Source organism: Panicum virgatum, chromosome 8N (genome assembly GCF_016808335.1).
Source record: "Panicum virgatum strain AP13 chromosome 8N, P.virgatum_v5, whole genome shotgun sequence".
Taxonomy (NCBI): domain Eukaryota; kingdom Viridiplantae; phylum Streptophyta; class Magnoliopsida; order Poales; family Poaceae; genus Panicum; species Panicum virgatum.
Window position 1 is genome coordinate 41,675,855 of NC_053152.1, and position 22,136 is coordinate 41,697,990.

The 22,136-nt window shown below is 45.0% G+C and overlaps 2 protein-coding genes across 9 annotated transcripts; one reads left to right on the plus strand and one right to left on the minus strand.

Moving 5' to 3' along the window:
- Positions 1–468: 468 nt before the first annotated feature.
- Positions 469–6,369, plus strand: LOC120686695. Of its 8 annotated transcripts, none has more exons than XR_005680317.1 (9): positions 469–1,589; positions 1,710–1,796; positions 1,878–1,915; positions 1,997–2,044; positions 2,354–2,413; positions 3,470–3,601; positions 5,206–5,626; positions 5,825–5,914; positions 6,058–6,369. XR_005680317.1 is itself a non-coding variant. In XM_039968904.1 (6 exons), the coding sequence occupies exons 1-5, from the start codon at positions 1,528–1,530 to the stop codon at positions 3,538–3,540; spliced, it is 306 nt and encodes a 101-aa protein (XP_039824838.1). In that variant the 5' UTR covers positions 469–1,527; the 3' UTR covers positions 3,541–3,601; positions 6,058–6,369. The 8 variants fall into 8 exon arrangements, 1 of the variants encoding a protein (XP_039824838.1); XR_005680316.1 differs by having other exon boundaries at positions 5,825–5,910; XR_005680320.1 differs by having other exon boundaries at positions 5,213–5,626; positions 5,825–5,910.
- Positions 6,370–8,327: 1,958 nt separating this feature from the next.
- LOC120685072 (putative disease resistance protein RGA3) lies at positions 8,328–21,492 on the minus strand. The gene is made up of 6 exons (XM_039966914.1): positions 21,128–21,492; positions 19,786–20,861; positions 9,015–11,166; positions 8,789–8,903; positions 8,556–8,661; positions 8,328–8,405 (listed from the first exon to the last, which is right to left on the minus strand). Exons 2-6 carry the CDS (start codon positions 20,830–20,832, stop codon positions 8,328–8,330), a joined length of 3,498 nt encoding a protein of 1,165 aa, XP_039822848.1. The 5' UTR covers positions 20,833–20,861; positions 21,128–21,492.
- Positions 21,493–22,136: the final 644 nt, after the last annotated feature.

The window sequence follows — 22,136 nt, forward strand, 5'->3', positions numbered from 1 at the left end:
ATGCCACCTTTGGCAAAGGCTGCACCATCGCCTGTGCTGGCTGTCGGCGGTGGTTGCAGTGGAGGTAGGGGCCCAGTGTTCACGAGCACCGTGGAGCTATCTGCCAGGGAGGAACAGACAAACTTGGAGCTACAAGTGATTGGTGGAGGGAGGACTTGTGTACCGTTGCCAGCGCCCCAATGCACCGATGCCCTTTCTTGTACCGTCGGTTCAACCGGTGCCTATAGGCTGACTTGGCTTCGTTTCCCTCCTGCACCAATATCATAGCGTCGGTTCTTCCGACATGCGTCGGATGCACTGATGCCCATGGCGTCGGTTCTTTCGGTGCTCCCGTAGGGGCGGCCCTTCGGGCCTTGCTACGCCTATCTTCTCTTTCTCTTTGTCATCACTTGAACCTAAAAGTCTGAGAATGATCATCTTAACAATCATATTAGTCCAAGTGTTGTGTTGTCATGTTGTTACAGGATGCCACCTTTGGCAAAGGCTGCACCATCGCCTGTGCTGGCTGTCGGCGGTGGTTGCAGTGGAGGTAGGGGCCCAGTGTTCACGAGCACCGTGGAGCTATCTGCCAGGGAGGAACAGACAAACTTGGAGCTACAAGTGATTGGTGGAGGGAGGACTTGTGTACCGTTGCCAGCACGGGACCACGACCCGATGTCGTTTGAGTCGCTGCTTGCAGCTCGGCTGCCAAGGCTGATGAGGGTCTCCCCGGCAACGGCGGTTTCGGAACCTACCCGTGTTCAAATCATTTCGCAAGGGGGGACGTCGAGGAGCCGTCAAAGTTGGGCGTGCGGTCTGGAGCCAACTGTCCTGGTGATGACGCGGATCCTGTGTCACACGGGCACGTCGGAGACGCCGACGGTGGCGCTCCCACCAACCGAAATGTTGGAGCAGGAGCAGCAAGCCATGCAGGAGGTGGTGCCGGCTTCTGAGGAGGCAACCGGCATGGTCGGGGCGTCGGATGACGATAATTCCGCGGCCTTGGAGGATTTCATCAGCAAAGTTACGAAGAGTATTCCGCCGCCTCTTGTGGACAAGCCGCCTCGTCGCCGTCGAGTTGACCCTGTCCTCGTCGAAGCGCCTCCTCAGCTGCCTTCGTCTGAGGCATCTGGTCCCCGGCGAAGCCATTGCCAAGCTTTGGACCCTCTCTCGGCCGTCAAGCCGGCAAAGCGAGGGGCGGTGCTCCTGATGCGCCGACTCTGTGAGGTTGGTGCACCTCTGCCCTTGGTGGCTTCGGCGGAGCAAGCGGTGGACACTTTCTTCCGCGATCCTCTGCCGCACCACGTGGAAGCATTGCAGGACATGTTTCCGATGTTGAAGAACAAGAGCAAGAGATCTCCCTTTATGGGATGGAGCATTGACTGAGGGCTACGCTTGAAGCCAGTTGTTTAGGTTGTGCGGGATGTGAATAGTTCACGTGGGAGTTTATCTTTCGGGTTGTGTTCAGCTGGCTTGCCGGCTTGTGTCCATCTGGAGTCCGTTCCATTTGGGTTGTAACCGAACCAATTTCTACTTCGTCTTAATACAATGATACGCTGCGCGCGTATTCGAGAAAAAAAACGAAACAATGTGCTTCCGATCTGGTCCAGGTAAATTTAACTGAAAAATTCCTCTCTCTCTTTGGTGTCTTCTGCATCTACACTAACCTGTTGTTCTCCGGTTCGAGTGACACTTGGTTCATCATTTTTTGATTGTAACATTTGACACAGTACTGGCCGGAGGTATTGCAGGAAGAACCATCCCCGCCAGCCGCAGGCATCTGCGCTTGCCAAGCGCTATCTTCGGAGGAGGGAGAGGTACGTTACAATGCCTCTACTTTTGCTGAGTGTTTTTCCCATACTGTGTTCACATAAGCATGTTGGTTACCTCTTTTGCAGTTTGCTTTCTTCAAGCCACTCTAAGGAATCAGCTAATGGTATGGTATCCTTTTTCTTTGCACCATCTTGTATTAGCAATTGCATACGAGTGACAGTTAATGATGATGAATGCTTTTCAGTGGCAGAATTGCATGCCAAGGCAGCAACCTGGATAGCGGATATTCTTGGTAAATACTTACCGTTCCTTTTACAAGTCAGCCTTGCATATGCATTGACCTTGTGTGGGTGCTCAACTTCATGCTGATTAGTGTTTGGCAGCTTGAATGCACCTGCAAGGTATGATCTTAGTCTAGCGTACATGATAAACTGCCATGACTAAACTAGAGCGGGGATTGACCCTACTGTTTACCCTGTTTGGGATCAGACTGCTGTGGCTAAAACAGACCTAATGTCTCCATTGGCACTTTTCTTTCTTTGGGATTGATTGTGTATGTTTTTTGTGTTGCGCCAACTTAATGGACTTATTTCGCCTTCAGATGAAAGTTTGAAAGCTGGTAAACATCAGGAGCTCCACTAGACGCATCCAGTTCAGACAAGTGAGAATCAAGTTAAATTTATATTTGTTACATCAACTAACCTCTAGTTTAGAAAGTTGATTTTGCTTTGAATGTGTTGTTTGTTGATGAATTTTAGGTAGTATTTCTTTTGCAAAATTATTGGCAAGAAGCTTTCAATCGACATTATTTGAAAATGGAGGGAGATCATCTTATATTGACACCTTTGCAACATTTGAGGAAAAGATTTCGCCTTAACTTCATTTCCTCGTTCTAAAACTAACCACTGCTAGAAATTTAGTCTTTATATTTTCTGTAAGAGGTCTTTGAACTTGTTTATATATATTTCCACGAGTAGGCATGAAAATAAGAACTACATAAGCATGATTCTTCATTTGAAATTCCATAATATCATTAATCTATATTTTTTTAAATGGTGAAAAATAACTGGCAAAGTTCTGATTAAATGGCAGCATCGTGCTCTCTCCTATTTAATTCGAGCCTATCTTCACAGTTTAATATGTAAAATTGATCATTAGTAAGAGGATATGTCACCATTGATATGCTGGGTCCGCCTGGACGCCTACGGGTCGCCTTTTAAACACTGCTCACATGTTAAAACATGACCATTTGATTGGTGCCGTTTATCATAGTTTCTGATCTATTGATGAGAAACTTCCGTCATCACATTGATGCTGAAATTATTCATTGCTAATGACCAGAAAATATACCAGTGATTGCAATGTAAACTTGAAATTATTCTATCAGTGGGGATTTTTCTGTTTCAGTCAGTGTTTTGCCATATTTAATGTCTCCACGTCCTACTCTATCCATTTCTTTTGTTTTGTGTTCGTAGTTCTAAAACTGAACTTGAATCAGTGAGGTGATAAGTTTCCACACCTGATAATAATTTCTTAATATTGCACCTACTTGGTGAACTAAGTTTATACATCCAAACATTTTCTTCACACTTGGTCCTTGAAATGCTAACTGGTAGAAAACATCATGCGCAAATATGATTCAAAGGGCATTTTGCCCTGGTATATAATACATAGTAGAGATGATCTTTGATAAGTTTTGATTTTAACTTTTTGTCAGGCACAACTAAGCATTCGACTTGCCCAAGACTTGAATCCAAGGAAGAACCCAGTGGATGTCACTGCTTCTGATGAGCACAATGATTATCCAAAAAGGCAACGGACAAGTGGTGCTTTTGCTGAAGCTAGCATGGTATAATACTGTTTTTTGGTTCTTACTTTAATTAAAATTTATGCATAGTGACATGATCTTTTGTTTATTCACTAGAACGGCAAATTATGCTTTCAATCGGTAGAAGGTAGGGTATTATTATTTTTTTGAATAAAAATGGAATATGCTGTTATGCAAAGTTGATTTTGTCAGGTAGGTTGAGTGGGATTATTATTAGAAGGTTAAATCAATAAGATAATGCGTGGTACAGATGATTGGAGTGTGTTGTACTGTTTTATGCATAGTGACATGATCTTTTGTTTATTCACTAGAATGGCAAATTATGCTTTCAATTGGTAGAAGGTAGGGTATTATAAATTTTTTGAATAAAAATAGAATATGCTGTCAATTGTCATGCAAAGTTGATTTTCGTCTAGTAGTTTGAGTGGGATTATTAGAGCATCTCCAACAGTTTTCTATCTCTCTTCCCCCATTTTTGATTTTTTGGAAAAAATAAGAAAAACAGTCTCCAATAGTTTTCCATCCTTCTTTCCCATCTGCTAACACTTGGCAAATTAGTCATCCTAGTGCCTAAATATGCGCATGCCTCGTCGCTCCCTATCGGACTCCCCGTCGTTTTTTTCCCCGTCGCGCTTCTTCTTCCCCGCGAGGAGCTGTTGCTCGCGCTGCGCCTCCTCCTTCGCCCCATCCTTTCTTCCATGGTTGCAAGCTCGCTGGCCCCCTACTGGACCCGTTCGCCCCTGCTCCAACGATCCCTGGCGGCCGGAGAGATAGAACGACTCAGAGGATAGCGGCTGCCGCTCGTGCGGGCTGCGGCGGGGCTGCCGGACCGAGGCTGCAGCGGAGCTCGATTCCACCGGCGGGGTGCGCGACCGGAGCTCAGTTTCGACGGTGAGGACCTCGATTACACCATGCACGCGAGTAGGGAGAAGAAGGGGGAACGGTGCCTGCCGCTCGGCTCCAGCCTGTCCCAGCCGTAGCTACGGCGCGCGGTGGACCGGCCGCGAGCAACACACAACCCCCGCCCGCGCGTGGGCAGCCGGCGCTATGTCGCATTGGGGCGGGGCGTTGTGTAGCAGGCGAGGCGAGCGGCGGGACGGCGAGCGCACTGCGGTGGGCGGTGGCCCCTCAAATCAACCAGATGCCACGAGCTGGATTGATGGAAGTCAAGATCCGGCCTGTATATGTGTAGCCTTTGATAGTCACTAGCTAAATTAATGGACTGGAGGAGGCCTCGGACGGCAAAAGGGTGGGGCGGCAGGCTGCAGCAGCGGCGGCCAGAAAGGAGGCGCGACGCGACGAGGAAGAAGTAGGCCCTTCTTAATTTTGGGAGTGAAAATATAGAAAACTATTGGAGATGGATTCTTTTTTGCCTTCTCATATTTATTTGGGGAATTGGCAAACAATTAATTTTGAGGAGAAAATATTAGGAACTCTTGGAGATGCTCTTAGAAGGTTAAATTAATAAGATAATGTGCATTACATATGATTGGAGTGTTTTCCTGTTTTGCTCATGGTTCAAGAGTGTAATGTTTGAAGTTGTTTTCTGCCATGGGTATTGTTTGCAATTTTTCTGCTGGAGGAGTATTAAATTTCACTTGTCCAAATGATTCCATTTTACAAAGCTTGTAGGCAATGTTCTTAAGGCGTCGCATAGGCGACACCAAGGCGTCAAGGCGCTCAGGGAGGCCAAGACGTCGCCGACGCCCAACCAGAAGAGAGGAAGAGCAAGGGGAAGGAGCGACCCAGAGATGAAAGGAGGAGCAAAAAGGTTACCAGAACTAGCAGGCGACGACCTCTGCCTTCCTCATCCTCGACGGCATCGGTGCCGGCGAGATCTGGCCCCAAAGAGAAGGTGCAGGCCGCCAGCACCTGGAATCCTCGGCGGCGGTGCTCTGCTCCGTCTCTGCCTACCTGCCGGCACCCCTTCCTGGAGCGGTGGCGCTGGTGCTCCATCTAGGGGTGGCTGCGGCAAGGAGGAGGACTGGCGGCGCTGGTGCTCCATCTGGGAGGAGCGGGCGAGCGGCGGTGCACGACGATAAAAGGGTAGGGTGGAGAGGGTGGGCTGATGGGAGGACTGGATGAGTAGTTTATGGGCTGATTGTGACTTGGTGGGCTGGGCCTTACATTCTTCTTGGGCCTTTTCTCTTTTCTTTTCTCATTTCTTTTCCCCTTTATACTACTAATTATACTGCTAATATGCTGCTTTTACGTTGGTGTATGGCATCGCCTTGCCTCGCCTAGGCATCCAGAGGAGGTAGGGCGCCACACCTCGCCTCAACGCCTTAAGAACATTGCTTGTAGGGCACCTCACCTATGCGCCCTTGGTGGTTGGTACTTTTTTCAACTTCTGATGCATCCACATTACAACATGATGCATGAACTTGGATGAAATAGAAGGCATTGACTTCTTGTATAATCCAGTAATGACGTTCATTGATGGACAACTAACTGGTGGAATACTTGTTGGCCTGCAGCCACCAGTGATTGGGACCTGAGCGAGGGATTATTGCAGCATGAACTTCGAGTGCTCAGCTGAGACATCGGAGTGTTGTTAGATGTCTACTACCATCAGATATTCAGTTGTTTAGTTGCTACTTCTATGTTGAGTTCAACTTCTGATTGCTGCCCTATGTGGTAAAATTAAAAGAAAAAACATGACAAGATTGATCAGAAGTAACCTAACTAGTTGATTCATAGGAGAGAGATGATTATGGAATTAAAACTAACATCAATAGATGTCAGATCAGTGGCGGATCTAGGAATAGATAGGGGGCTGAGTTTCTTTTTCCTCTTTCTTTCTTTCTTCTTCCTCTCCATCTTTCTCATTCTTTCTCCTAAAAAATGAAGGGGGCTCCATTGTTTGTGGGGTCTGAGGGGCTGGGGCTGCCCCCTTAGACCCACCGCTAGCTCCGCCCTGTGTCAGATGACTTGCCTTGCGTGCTGGCATGCTGCGTGCATCATCAGCATGCGTCCGGCGTCCTGGTCGGCTGGTCGTGGCTTCTGGCTTGCCATTGGGCGCCATGTGCGTCTTGCTCCTGCCATCGGTGGTCGGCCGTCGGCCTCGGTCCTCGGCGGTCGCGGCCCGGCGACTGGTGGGAACTGGAGAAGCCGGCAGGTCAGACGCCGTGATCACGAGGGCTTGGCGGCGCTCACATATACCAGGGGTGGGGCCCCTTGTAATCTCGGCACACGGATTGTTCAACCAGTACCACAATTTCTTTCCTTTTGCTCAGCTTTTTTTTTTTTTACTTTGGCATCAAGGAAGGATTGTATATGATGCCCAGGGTACATACTGTGTTTATTAAGAATGCACTAGTAGGAATTTCACGGAAAGTGGTTTTATAGAGGTTGTTGCTCGAAACATGTTCTAGTCTCGTTAATTTCAATTCAGTCTGCTGAACCTTTTCACTTAACAAACTCGAAGTTCATTCGACAAGAGGGAACCTGGTTTTTGTTGAGTAAACTCCAAATACACTACTACAATAATTTTTTTGAGGTGATTGAAAAACATTATAAGAAGTGGGAAAAAGCACGCCTCTAAACAAACGCCTCTGTAAATGACCAGTTGAACCGACACCATGTCACCGGTTGAACCGACATTGTACGCAGAAAAACCCCAACGACTAGTAACAGCTATTTCGAGTTGGTGGCCTATTTATATGTCTTCCCTCAACCATTTTGGAGTTACGGGAGTCCAGAGGAACTCTATAAACATTGAAGAACACCTCTAAGCCACCAAAGAGCTGATTGATCACATCTATAAGTTTTAGCACAAGTTATGTAAATGTGAGTACTAGGATTAGCTCTTGAGAGAATGTGTGAGCAAGGTGCTTAGCCTTGTGCTTTGGTTCTTGAGTGAACCACTATTGTATCTTGGTGCGCCGGCCTCCTTGGAGTCTTGGTGGCTTGCTAGCAAGTCATCGATCCTCCGACTTGATGTGGAGCGGCGACGACGGCTTTGTGCAGGGGACGTGGGGACTCCCTTTCTTGGTGGAGAAGTTTCTTAGTGGAAAGCGGGGCTGAGGTGAACGAGAACTTGGCGCAAGCCTTGGTGGCGTTGCCTTAGTGGCATGTCAAGGAGTTCCCAGAAGAGACTTGGTGGCTGAGAAGCGATACTCTTGATTGAATGTTTGAACAACGTGAAGTAGGAGTGGCTTAATGCCTTACCAAACTACAGGATAAATCTTGTCTTACCAAACTACAGGATAAATCTTGTGTCCTTCCTCTTATCCCTATTTAAATTTCAATATTTTTATTGTAATATGTGTGCCATTACTTTCTTAGAGTAGTATCTTGTTAGAATTGGCTATAGATTGCATAACTCTTTTGGGAGTATGTTTTAATTTAAATTTTTGTGCAAACTAGTTGAAACCATAAGTTTAGATTGGCTAATTGACCCCTCTCCCTCCTAGGTTACGAGCACCCGACTCTTTTAATGGTCTCAGCGCGGGGTGACCTGACGGTTGGTTCGTCGTGGATAAGTCATGTCCGCTAGCTTTCTTCAAAGGTAAAGAGCTGTGCTCGCATCAGCCTGCCGGCTTTCAGAGGGTAAAGAAATACATGAACTATACCTCAGCCTCGGTTTCGAGCGCAATACCTTTGGAAAAACATGCCGTGTGCAAGAAAAGCAAGCGGGAGCCAAACAAAGAAGAGTAAAGAAATACATGAACCAAAACAGAGCAAGTCTCTCTCTTTTTTGTTGTACGGGAAGTTGGCAAAAAGGTGGAGTCTGAACTCCACATATCTAATAATGACTGGAACTGCCACAGATTATACGACCACCTGAATTATCTGACATGAAAGGAACAGAAATTCCATCAACCTAATGCGAACACAAATGCAGAGCACCCAAAGGCACCTCGACATTTTTTCCCCCCGACGGAACCTGCACTTTGACAATACACCTATCATGTTTTGTGTGCTGCTGTCACCTGCATCTGCCTCCTCTAATTTGTGTACTTGCTGAATATACCGCTGCTTCGGTCCGATGGTCTGATGAGGGGGCGAGATCGTCCGCCTCATTGCAGTGCGGGCACTCTTGACGCAACCAGAGAATTAAATGGTGACAAGCATTGCACCTGCACATATATACAATGCCCAAATATGTTAAACTGGATGAATAGGCACACTTAATCCATAGGGATCACTTGAAACGGAAGATGCAGTCAACTGAAAATAACGGAACAACACTTGCGGCAAATTTACCTGAATCGTAGACACAGGAGCTGATGTTTGTCAGTAGATGCACGTCGTCCTACCAGCCGCTCGTCTTCAATGGTGCATGTGGTCATGTAAGCAAGCCACCTGCGCTCACTGCGGGCTGTGGATGATAGATTTAATCGAACAGGAGGAAAGCAAGAAACTAAAGCGAACATAACAGAGTATTTACAAATAAAATATATTAGATGAAGCAGCTGTCGTGTTAATTTACCTCGGGCAATGGCAGAGTGGCTGATATTTGTCTCCAAGTGGAAAGGATCCCTTGTGTACAGCATGCACCATTTCCTTGAAACGCCTGCATCGTCTGCATATGCCTTGACTTGTTGGATATGATCGAACTTGTCCCACTCAGGACCAGATTTCCCTGCTGCTATGAAAGTGAGCAACCGTAAGTTGCAGTCCAGCAGCAAGTGCCTTGGCTTTATATCCTGCAGATATCTGGGGACTATTTTCATGTCATCATCAAGTAGATTGAGTCTTTGTAGTGCAGGAATGCCCTCCAATACCTTCAGCTTCGGGCACTTGACGATGACGAGCTTCTGCAGTTTTGGTAGATTGCTGATCCTCTCCAGGTCAGTGTTTCTAAACATTTCAAGGTGAACAACAGAAGTGAAGTTCTCCAAGGAGCTTAGGTGCTTGACATCATATATGCCTAATATCTTCAAAGCCCTTGCGTGGAAGGCAAGACCAGGAGGCACGTGCCTCAACTTGCACTTCTCGAGTTTAAGCTTCTCCAAGATGGGCATGGCTTTCACTTGCAGCTCCCACTTCCATTCCTCCCACTCGACCAGTTCACAAAATTTCAGCTCACTCAATCTGGGGAATGAAACCCCTACCTGGAAATGGTTATAGTAGTGATGGTTTGGTTGTAGGAATTCAGGCCCAACACGCTTGATCGCTGGTGCACAAACAATCTGAATGAATTCCAAGCAGGGGAGCTGACATAAGCCACTAGGAAGCTTCGTGCAATAGTCCAGGTTATCCATCATAAGAATCCTCAAGCTCCCAAGGGCCACAACTGCTGTTGACATCATCCACCTTGGGAGCCGCTGACCAAAGTACCTTCTGATTGAGAGGGTTTCTAAACTAGACGGAGGGTGGAGCTCATTAAATACCTCCTCGATTTGTCGCTGCTGCTCCTCAGGAATGCCTTCTTCATTTGTTACCAACTGGCCATCATGTCTGATTCTACTTGTGCATTCTAAGGACAGATAGCTCAGCTGCACCTTTTCACCAATCCTGGCCATTGTCGCAAATGAGGAACAAGGTACATTCTCCAGGCCACTTGTACGAAGCCTAGTGAGCTGGGAGAGAGGTCCCAGTTCTTCGAGGCTACACCAATCACCATCCATATGTGCTGGAAACCCATATAAACTCCTCAGATTGGTTAGCCTATGAAAACCCTTAGGTATGCTGCTTATTCCTGTTACATGAATGTTAAGAAACCTCAAGTGTTGCAGCGTTACAATGGAATTTGGAAGCTTCACCAAACTCTTACAACCATAAAGGATAATATATTGCAGGAATTTCATCTTACCAATGTTTTCTGGCAGCCTAGATATGTTAGTTCCTTTTATGGATAAATACCTCAAGTGTTTCAGTTGATTCAAAGATTCAGATAATCCATCAAAACTTGCATCTTGCATGTGTAGTGTCCGTAAATTTGAAAAAGCAAGCAACGAATCACCAGGTTTGATTCTTATATTCCCAACTGTTATTAGTGTTCTCAGTGATGTTTGTGCTTGTAATGAATACCACTCTAAGTCATCTGATTCTGATCCTCTTGTTTCTAGAGATAAGCGTAAAAACTTCTGTGAATTGATTTTGTCAGCATTATGAATTTCCTTGTTCTGCACTACCAATGCTTCATGTCTAGCCACGTATTGAGCAAATGAACGGACAACATCATGCATGTTACAGACCACTTGACCAACATAATCTAAATTAGGCTCAATAAGGTTCCTCTGTATCAACTCATCATAGTACTCTTTTCCTATTTCCTCCAAATCACAAGACGTTCCATGAACAAATCCTTCGCTAATCCACATGCCAATAATCTCATCGGTGAAGAACACTCTGCTCTTGGGAAGGAGGGAGTAGTGAAGAAAGCAAGGCTTCAAACTAGGACTCAAATCTTCGTAGCTAAGATATATTGCATAGTTTAGCTCTTCAGGCATTTGGGAGACCGACCAAATCGAGTCATTTCGGACATTTTTCCAGTCTCGCCGGCTGGTCCTTTTCTGGCGTAGGAGACCTCCTATTACTTTGATAGCAAGTGGTAAACAATCACATTGTGCTATGATTTCCATTCCAATATCCTTGAGCAGTTCAATCTGGGCTTCATCATTTTCATTTCCAACTACCTACAAGAAACTCATGCCTATTAATAATTCAGAATAATACTACCACTAGTGCCAGAGTGTTGTACCTTGGTCACAGAAGAATGTGATATAGCATACAGTTTTGCAGTCAACAACTCATGGGCACTCACGACTGATGTATAATAAGTAAAGAAAGGATGAGGATGGTCATTTTTCCGAGAAAAATAACAAAATTTTGATCCTACACTGACGGAAGTCATTTAGTTATGTCAGATGTAAGTAACGAACATATTTTAATGGCAGCTTGCATTTTAGCTACCACATCACGAAGATCAAATGAATACTGTGAGGCTTGACGAATCTCCTCTTCTTTGTCCGTATCACTGTTTAAGTAAGCCCACGTACAAACGTTTTGTACGGATCGGAAGCAAAATCAGCTATATTTAGTACGTGTTATGCTTGATTGGTGAGACAACATTAAGTTTAAGGACCTATATATTGTTAGTGTTGATCTCCACCGTTTGGGCCCAACGGACCAAACGGGCCTTGACTCGCGCCCTGATCGGGGGCGCCGAGCCCGTGGAAGGCTGGTGGGCCCCTGTCGCGCAGCACACATATAAAAGAAGAGGTGGGGGTCAGGAGCACGCGGTCCAAAGATTGTCGCCCATTGTCCCACCAATAGAAACCCTAGCCGATCTGGGGGATGTGCTGAAACGGCGGGAAGTCCACCACGCCATCACCAGCTCGCCGTTGTCTCCTAGTGGTCACGGTACTGCGCGCCGGCACCCCTGCGTATCTCGCCGTCGACCACGCCGTCGCCACTGCTACATCAGCCCCTGCGCCGCGACTTCATCACCCTTCCACGGCGGCGCCATGGCAGGCGGTAACCGAAAGGTATTGATCTATGTAAAGAAGTCTAATTTATCCGCTCGATCTACACCTAGATGTTCCAAAGAATCCTAACAATGGTATCAAGAGCCTACTCTAGTGAGTAGGTCGAGAACGAGATGGATCCGAACTCGGATCGAAAGAGTCAAAGAAAAGAAAACCCGATCTCGAATTGGAAGAACAGAAAAAAAGGAAAGAATGGATTCGATTCGATACCTATCGAAGTCGAGACAACCCTAACCCTAGTAGAAAGAGGCGGCGGCGTCGACCTACCTGGTTCTCGCCGCCGGCACCACCGCCGGCCATGGCCATGCGGGAACGACCCAGAGGCGCTGTTTTCGCCAGCGCTCATACCGCCATCGCGCGGAAAGGAGCCGAGCCGCCGCTCCTCATGTGCGCGCGTGCTGGGGCTCAGACCACCGCCCCAAGGCCGTTCGACGGCAGCGTGCTCACCCTCGGGCGAGCGCGCGCGCCGGCGAAGGGCCTCTCGGCGGCGCAGCCACTCCCCTCGCCTCCAGCCGCAAACAGTGCCGCGGCTCCTCGCCGTCGTTGCGAAAGAAAGGTAAGGGGAAGAGAAAAGAGACCGGACCGAGCGCGGGGATCGCGCGGTCATGGCGCCGACGGCCGGACCGAGGAGGCTTGATGGCGCGCCGCCGCCGCCAGCCGAGAAAAACGGGGAGGAAAGAAAAATGGTTTAGGGTTAGGGGAGCAACAGCCGGCGCCGGGTTTTGCCTTGGCAAAATTGACGGGCGGCCGTTGGATGAAATCCGACGGTTAGGAGCGCCTAGGCGGATGGCGGGCCGAGTTCGGCCCAGGAGGGGGCGAATGGGCCGCGCGGCACTGCAGGCCGCGTGTTGGCGGGCCGCCTGCGGCGGCCGGACTGCTAGCGGGCTGCGCAACTGACTGGCGGCGCTGGGCCGAGCCGCAACATGTGGGCCGTTGCGCGCATAGTACAGGCCGCGGGCTATTTCTCTCTCTGGGCTGCATACAAAGTTGAAATCACAGAAAGGTTTTTATTTAGAGGTCATGTTGATGAATTTGATTAGAATTTGTTCTCTATTCAATATTGCACCAACATATATATTGCCTAGAGAATTAAAGTGTGCAATAGTGCATCTGAGTATAGAATGTTACATGTGTCCGCTGCAAAGTTTAAAGGTGTTGCTCTTAATTTTAATTCAAACAAAAGGGAGAATTAATTTTAAGAGCATGGTTAAAGAACTTGCTTTGAGTAAGTTTGTACAGTTTTATCTCTATCCAACTTTGAACCAACAAGATAAATTGTTTAGAGAGAAAATGGGTACAAAGCACTGTTTCTGAAAGAAAGAAAAGGTTTCCACTGCCATAAAGAAAGGAAAAGTTTTCTGCTGGCTTAAAGAAAATAAAGTTTTCCGCTGCAAAGAAAATGTTTAATTTTTCAATTAAGTCGGAACCAACGAGAAGATTTAATTGGAAGAATAGTTTTAAAAACTTAAATGAGTTTTTCCCTGTGGGTAAAAGACACATTTAAAGTTTAAGATAGAAAAGCTTCCGCTGTTTAAAGTCAAAGTTGAGTTTTGGCATAATTCTGCCATTTGAAGTCTCAAAGTTGAGCTTTGTTGAACTCAGAAAGATAATTCTCAAAAGAGAGAAATTAAAAGTTAATTATATATTTTGTTATTTTCTGACCAACGTTGATGATAACAATATTATAATTTTTTTTATGAGTCATCGCTTAAAGTTTAAAGTCTCTGGTAAATATTGCATCAAAGTACCATTTTCAGAGAATAGATAAAGCACTGCTCCTGAACTAGAAAAATGTATTTTCCTAGTTTGCGCTGCAATAAAGTTGTTTATCCTCTAATTAAATTCGAACCAACGGGAGAATTTATTTTTGAGGAGCAAATATATGGTTTTAAAGTTATTGAGATTTCCATACGTTAATTTCGTTTCTGCCCAACGGTGATATGAAATTAATGTAAAAGATTATTCTATTTCTGCCCAACGGTGATATAGAATAGAACTTAAAGTTTTAGTTGTTTTGTTTTCAGACAAAGATTTGTATGTAGTCCTTCTTGAAGGGATAAAAGAAAATGAACTGAGTACTTGCGACTCATAAAGAAAGAAGGTCATCACAAGAGGAAGTATATTCTCTTTAAAGAATATCTTGAAAAGAAAAATACTTATGGATATTGATCCAAAGAAAAGAAGATAGAGCAATAAGAGATTGTTTTGAGAAATGTCTCTTATGTACTCTTCATCAAGTAGAATTCATTTTGAGTTCGTTCAAAGTTGTGATAAGTCATACATATTTAATTTGACCAACGTCGGATTAAACATGTGTGTCATGAAATATTCAGATTTATTTCTGAATTTAATATGAGCCGATCCTGATATTTTTGTCTGGAAAAAGTATGAAATAATACCCGCATGACGGGTAAAGTTGGCATAGTACTAATCTTGCATGGCGGGACAAAGTTGTGATGACTCATGTGCTGGTTTATCCCACACTGGGAGAAAAGTTTGGAGTAGCTTTGCTATTCTAGAATTGATCGGGCACTTCTATTGTGTCACAGTGATTAAGCACTCAATGAGTTTAAGAAGAATGGAAAATTATATACGAACCTCAAAATAAGAAAGATATGCGAGCATGACTTGCTAAAGTACTGGTAATAAAGGACTTTGTTGAGTTCATGAAGTGAAATGAGGAAAAAGTACTGCCATATCGAATAAAGGACTCTATTGTGTTCTCAAAGTAAAATGAATAAAAAGTACTCCCATACGAAGTAACAAATTACTTGATTCTGCATATCATAATCTTGTGGATGAAGTAAGTAATAAAAGTTTCCTCATTCACGAAAGTTGTGAATAGTTTTCGAAACTGTGGCAGAAAAGTTCATGCCACATTTCGAGGGGGAGAAATATGAGACAGATAAAAAGATACTCCCCTGTAATGTGCATTGAAAAGCAAGAGATGATCTATTAAAGAATAAATGTGACCGTCAGGGGGAGTACAACGGTCACTATACTGATACCCCTATGTAAAGAAATGGCTAAATTCCAGTATTTATGCTGGACGACCCTCAAAGATAGTAAGATGGTGCTTACAGAGCACATATAAAGTTTTAACAGATGGAACCCAAATAAAGAGACTTACTGATACGCCATACTTACAAAATATGGTAAAATCTGGGGGAGCATGGTATATAGAGACCTAAAACTTGAAGAGAAGTAGCAATGCGTGTCCACTTCGATGATTCAAGAGCAACAAGGTTCTCATGCCAGCTGACGTTGTATACAACACTTGTTAGCTCTCAAAGAAAATGAATAAAGTAAAGAAGGATCTTGTTATGCAAGATCTCGTTAGTTCATTGCCATTTGGCAAAAGGGAGCAGCAACAGCCCTATACAAAGTAAAGAAAATCAAATGGATGTTGATTCCACTCATTTGAAGAAGTCACGAGAATTCCATGGGTTATGTCCATGGAAAAAGATGTGATTCCTGAAAGAGCCATCACAGTAAGTTATAATGGACCTACAAAATGTCAATGTGACTCCAAAGGGAATGTTGAAAGATATAAAGCAAAATTTATGACAAAATTTTTAGTCAAAGAGAAGAAAGAACATACGGGATACCACAATAGTAAATTTATTTATGGATTGAAGAAATCCTCGAGACGGTGGTATCTAAAACTTATTGAAATAGTAAGAAAGGTTGGGTTTAAAGAGATTGAGGAGGACAATAGTTTTAAGCAAAGTAGAAGAATGAAAAATCTGATTTCCACATCTTAAGTGAAGGTAACATCCTACTTTCTAGTGGTGGTCTTAATATGTTGTTATAAATAAAGAATTTTTGTCCTCAAATTTTGATCTCGGTGATGGATTTTCATTCTATGAATGACTCATCGAAATAAAAGGAAGGGGTATTATGGTTACTGCGAAGGCATACTCAGAAAAGCTTCTAAAGAAATGAAGTATGCAAATGCGTAAACCTACGCCTGTTCCTATCGTCAAGGGTAATAGTTTTGGGAACCTTAGTGTTCTAGGAACCAATGTGAAACGGAAATAGTCCCATGTGCTTCAGCTGTTGGAAGCTTTATAAGCGCGCAAATAAAGAACTTACCCTGACATAGTTTTAAGCATCCGGGTTATTTTGGCAAAAGTTCAATCCAGATATAGATCAATGGAATGAAATTGATAATATCGGCCTCATGCTAAGAAAGAAATTGTCAGTACTCTCAAAAGGTTGTGAGTACAAAAAAAATAGAACTTGTGAAATGTATGGCGAATCCACAATTGTCGCTCACTTTCACACTTGGAGTTTTTGTGTGGAAAAGCTCCAAAATGAAACAATTATCATCAATATGATGCAAAGACATGGTATAGCATGATACAAGGCCGAGGGACAGGCAAAATGGTTAAGGGAACTTGTGCCTGGAGTTGATAATGGTTGACAACAGCAAGGACCATTAAAGTAGTTTACTCCTATGACAACGAGTCAACTGTGGTGCCAAACACGTTGACACAAAGTTATACGTTGTAAAGGAGAAAGTCCGGAATCATGATTGAAATGGATTGTGAGTTTAAATGACAGAAAGTATTTGCGGATCCGCTTACTAAAGGCTTGCCACCCAGTGTGTACAGAGAACATACAGTCGACATGGGTTTATAGTATAGCCTATGTTTTCCGGACGATAAAGGGCCCAAAGTTAAAGTATCTATTTCAGAACCGAGAGGTGTATTGTAGCTGTTAAGTCCATCGGCTATTGACCGTGACGATGAGGCATGCTCATATGCACTAATTCGTGATGGAGTAGGTAGATAAAGAATCAAGAATGAAGAAAGTAAAAGATTGAGATAAGTTAAAATACGAGATAAGATCAAGGGGGAGAATGTTAGTGTTGATCTCCACCGTTTGGGCCCAACGGACCAAACGGGCCTTGACTCGCGCCCTGATCGGGGGCGCCCAGCCCGTGGAAGGCTGGTGGGCCCCCGTCGCGCAGCACACATATAAAGAAGAGGTGGGGGTCAGGAGCACGTGGTCCAAAGATTGTCGCCCTTTGTCCCACCAATAGAAACCCTAGCCGATCTGGGGGATGTGCTGAAGCGGCGGGAAGTCCACCACGCCATCACCAGCTCGCCGTTGTCTCCTAGTGGTCACGGTACTGCGCGCCGGCACCCCTGCGTATCTCGCCGTCGACCACGCTGTCGCCACTGCTACATCAGCCCCTGCGCCGCGACTTCGTCACCCTTCCACGGCGGCGCCATGGCAGGCGGTAACGGTGGTCACCGAAAGGTATTGATCTACGTAAAGAAGTCTAATTTATCCGCTCGATCTACACCTAGATGTTCCAAAGAATCCTAACATATATATATTACCAAAAGCCATGCTTAAGGGCTAAATCTGCATTTTGAGGTACAAGGACCTAGGTGACACCCGGAAGTGTCAAGCTTTGGAGCTAGATCAGCAATTTGAGTGCATAGACCTACGTGATGCAGCCGCTCAGAAGTATCGGCCATGCATTTACTCCAAATTCTATAGGTTCATAAACTTTAGGAGCCAGATCTGCAAGGTTTTTTTTTCGCATACTAGGTATGTTGAAAAAATTGTAACATGTACAGTTAGTATTATTTTTTTAATAATTCATAAGCTTGCTAACTTTTTTAAATATAACGGGGCAGGAGGGGTACCGATTATGAGCCTGTTTGGGAGCACTCCACTCTCAGAAAAGCAGCTCCATTCCATAAACTTCACTCCACCTTTGAGCTCCACTCCACCAACTCTACTCTATTCTGTTCGGCAATTGCATGGCTTCACCCCACCTCCGGCCCAAAGTGCGAATCAATGGCCCAACTTCTTCCTCTCCATAGGCTGTTAGTAGCCTAGCGGTCCAGTCCATTCGTTGTCTCACTTTCACGTGGGTCCCATTATCAGGTGGTTCTTCTACCCGGCCCCAGCCACCGTGCCCTAGGTGCGCCGCCAGAGCAGCTAGCTCCCGTGCGGGCAGCGGCGGTTTCCGCGTGCCACGATGGCGGAGGCTGAGAGCACCGGCGACGGAGGCGGCTGCAAGCCCTGAGGGTGGCGACGGCAAGCCACAGCGGGGGCGGGGGCTAGGGCGGCGGCGGCGGCGGGCCTCGGCGGGGGAGGGGACGGCGGCGGTGGGCCTCGGCGGGGGAGGGGACGGCGGCGGGGACTGGTGCCGGAGACAGCCGGGCTAAGGCCGGTGCTCTCGGCGGCGGAGAGGCGGTGGCGGTGCGATGGGGACTGCAGGAGGAAAGAAAGACCGAGAGTTGACCCAGAATGAAACGTTTTCTTGTGTAAGCAGTGGTATGGTTGGTAATTTTACCCAACTCCATCAGCTCCATGAATTGGTGGAGCACCTCTTGAGGAGCTCCACAAAAAAGGTGGAGTGGAGCTAGTTTTTTGTGGAGTGGAGTGGAGCTGGGTAGGATGTTTGGGTATTTTTTTTCGTGAAGTGGAACCAAGTTTGATGGAGAAGAGTGCTCCCAAACACCCCTTATATTAAAAATAGAATACAGCCAAATTAAGCAATATAGTTAATGCCAAAAAAAACAACTGCAGCCACAATAATGCAGCACCAAGCAACTCGGGCGACGACTCCGGCCACACGGAGATACTCAACGAACATGCACCACAACATAACCCACCGTTTATATTATCTTCACTGATCGATTTAACCGTTGCCCATTGGGTTAAAATAAATCTCGGTTTGTACATGTGAAAGTCGATCCTGCTAGCAGAACCAAACAATTTATAGAATATCTTACTATTACTAATTAGAATCTTCTTTTGGACACTTCAAAAAGTGAAGAAATTCTCATAAAAATCAGAAATATCCGACTATCAATCCGACAACTCTAACTATAATAGTCATTGGATCTTATCCTTTCTAATAAATTATCCACATCTTCCGTTATAAAAATAGACTAAAGTAACCCCCTAAATATGTATCTAAACTACCCACCTCTACTATTATAAAAAATGTAAAGTAATCCCCTAATCTTCATATAAATTACCCACCTATGTCATTATAAAAATAACGCAAATAAACCCCTAAATTTACATATAAATTAATAGCAAAATATTAAAGTGCATGAATATAAAATTCTAAATTACTATTTCTATTAGTATTAATATATTATTTATATTATTGTTTATACTACCCACCATATGTGTCACTATATATTCATGTATGATGGAAGAGATAAGAACACCAATTCACAAACAAATGATTCAATTAAATATATATAAAACACACATGGAAATGTGATGAAAATTAAAATCTATTGCAACTAGATAATAATAAATATGTATTTTAGAGTATGTGTTAGAATATTTAATAGATGAAAGAGGGCGTGAGATAGATAATTATAATTATTGTAGCAATTATTGTAGCAATTTAGTGTCTAATTATTGCCTAATTAGGCTCATTAGATTCCTCTTGCAATTTATAAGCAAACTAAGCAATTCGTATTTTAATTCGTCTAGATTTAATACTCAATGCATGTAAGTGATTCATTTTCGATGTGATAGTTTTGGAAATTTTGAATTTTGCAACCAAACGAGGTCTTAGTCTGCGTCAGCTTTATAATATTAGCTGACACTTTGTCCCTTTAGAGTTTTGAAGTTACTAGTGTAGAATCGATATCCTGCTGTGAACAATGCAGCTAATAAGCAGTAGCTAATTAATGCGATGCAACTATCAAGCGTGATGTGTAAATAAAAAACTAAAACAAGAGGAATTTTTCAACCCATGGGTTAATTTTAAAGAACCTGCTTTTTGAGCAGCAACCATGCATCTTCGGACTCAAGTTTATTGACATGGTGATAGGGCTTCTCCGCCATCATCCCTTGTGCAACTGCGTCATGCCTTGTGGTGACGAGGATTCGGATGCCATGAGCTAGGGTAGCATTGACCAAGGGAGTTCGGAGCACAATATCCCATGCACGGCAGTCCCAAACATCATCCATTATTAGTAAGGTCTTATGTCCCTTCAAGGCTTCTGCGAGGGTTCGCTCTAGTGTGGCTTTTGTATTTCCGGCTATATGGTGGTCCCCACCAGCTTCGGTAATAGCTCTTCTCAATATCTCGGTGTCATTATAGTCCTTGTTGACACTTAACCATATTTTCTTAGTGAACTCTTGTTGGATGATGTCATTGTTGAAGACCTTCTTGGCAAGGGTAGTTTTGCCAATCCCGCCAACTCCCACAATAGCAAAAACCATAATTTTGTGGTATTCTTTATGGGTTTGCTCATGCTTTATTAGCATATCCACTAGATTTCTCGTCTCCTCCTCGATCGTTTCACCTACCAAACCTGACTCGTCGAGCCCTCCTGTAGTTTCAACGGTACTAGGATAAGCTGATACCACCTTTCTTCCACTATCCTTGTAGGAACTGAGGATGACAAAGTTGAATGACGTGCTACGGGCCTTGATGTCATCTAGCCTTTGATTAAGCTTCTTGATGCGGCTTCCGATGCCATGTGCGTGGAGGGGATTGCGCATGCAGAAGAGCAAGGGGTTGAAGCACCCAATGTCCCGTCTTGGACCCTGTTCCATGGCCTTTAGCTGGCACAGATCAAGGATGTCCGTGGCCTCATACATGGTGTCCCGAAGCTCTCTCACCCATGCCTGCACGCTTTGGTCAGTGATGTTCCTCCTGTCGGCGTCGGCAAGGAAGTTCTTGAGGTCCGCAAGCTTGACACCCATCTTGTCGATCTCCCCGGAGACACCCAGCAGCATAGACACCTCTTCTTTGGCCATCTCTGTCAGCATGTTTTGGACGTAGGATGCCAAAGCATCAAGGACGCCCGCCATTAGTGGCAGCTATCTAGCTTTGGTTTTTCCTGCAATAAAATTAGACCAAACGTCAGCATGAGAGGCCGTGAATAATTCTCTTAACTTGAACAAAACCGGATGCTAAAGTTCTGGTTTTTTGCTTGTTTATTATACCGATGATACTGATACTACATGATGCAGTTGACAAATTGGAGCAATATCGAAGGCCTCAGCTGATTCATCCTGGCCCAATTCAAACAGCAAGAGGAAAGAAGAGGCAGAGCTATGCATGGCAAATTGCTCAAACTAACGGTCAAGCTAGCTAGGAAATGACCTGAGGCGAGTTGAGCGGCGACCGGAACTGATGCCACCAGTGATATTTGTGGAACGGGATTTGTTGGTGTGCAGTGTTGGAGGTGGACTGATGATCTTTCCTCAACACGGTAGTCGTCGGCGAAACACGCGACTACTGCTCGATGGAGGCGCGGTGCGGTGGTGAGGGCCGACCGCGAGGATCGTGACAGGCCGGTGTTGGGGGACGAGATGAGTCGACTAAGGCGAAGAAAAGAGGAGGGCTTTTGGTTGCAACGCGAGGTCGTTATGGCCATGAACTGCCATAGCTGGCCATGAACCTGCTGGGGTTTGCTGTGGCTTCGTTGGCTGCTTGAGTTGGGAATTGAAGGATGATTCGGATGGATTCACTGCTGGAGAAAGGCACATCAGTGCCGGTCACAGGACGGCTTAGTGCCGGTCCCTGTGGCCGGCACTAAATGGCCGGCACTAACATGACAGTCGTTAGTGCCGGCTACTCTGACCGGCACTAACGTGCGCATGTTAGTGCCGGTCCGACATACCAGCCGGCACTAACGTGCCCGACCCCGCCTGCCCCCTGGCAGCAAGGTTAGTGCCGGCTGGTATAACTAGCCGGCACTAAATGTTTTTTCTTCTTTATGTTTATTTTTTTTCGTTTTTATACGTATGGCTATGCATATTTCTACCGTATGTGACTACATAGTCGTACTCTTTGCATTACACAGTAATATTAGGACAGCGTATTACAATATATATATATATATATATATATATATATATATATATATATATATATATTCGTCATGTATGGAACACTTAAGAGTTGAGTTCAAAAGTACTTGAGATATTACAAATTATTAAGCACATCAACTATAGTAATTCATCAGCTTCCCCGTCGTCGGATCTTCTTTGGCGACGCTTGTATGGAGATCGCCATGAAATTCACCCTTAGGATTTATGACTTCATCGAGCAGGAATCCGCATATAGCTTCTTGAATTGCCCTGATCCGAGCCATTTCAATGAGTTCTTC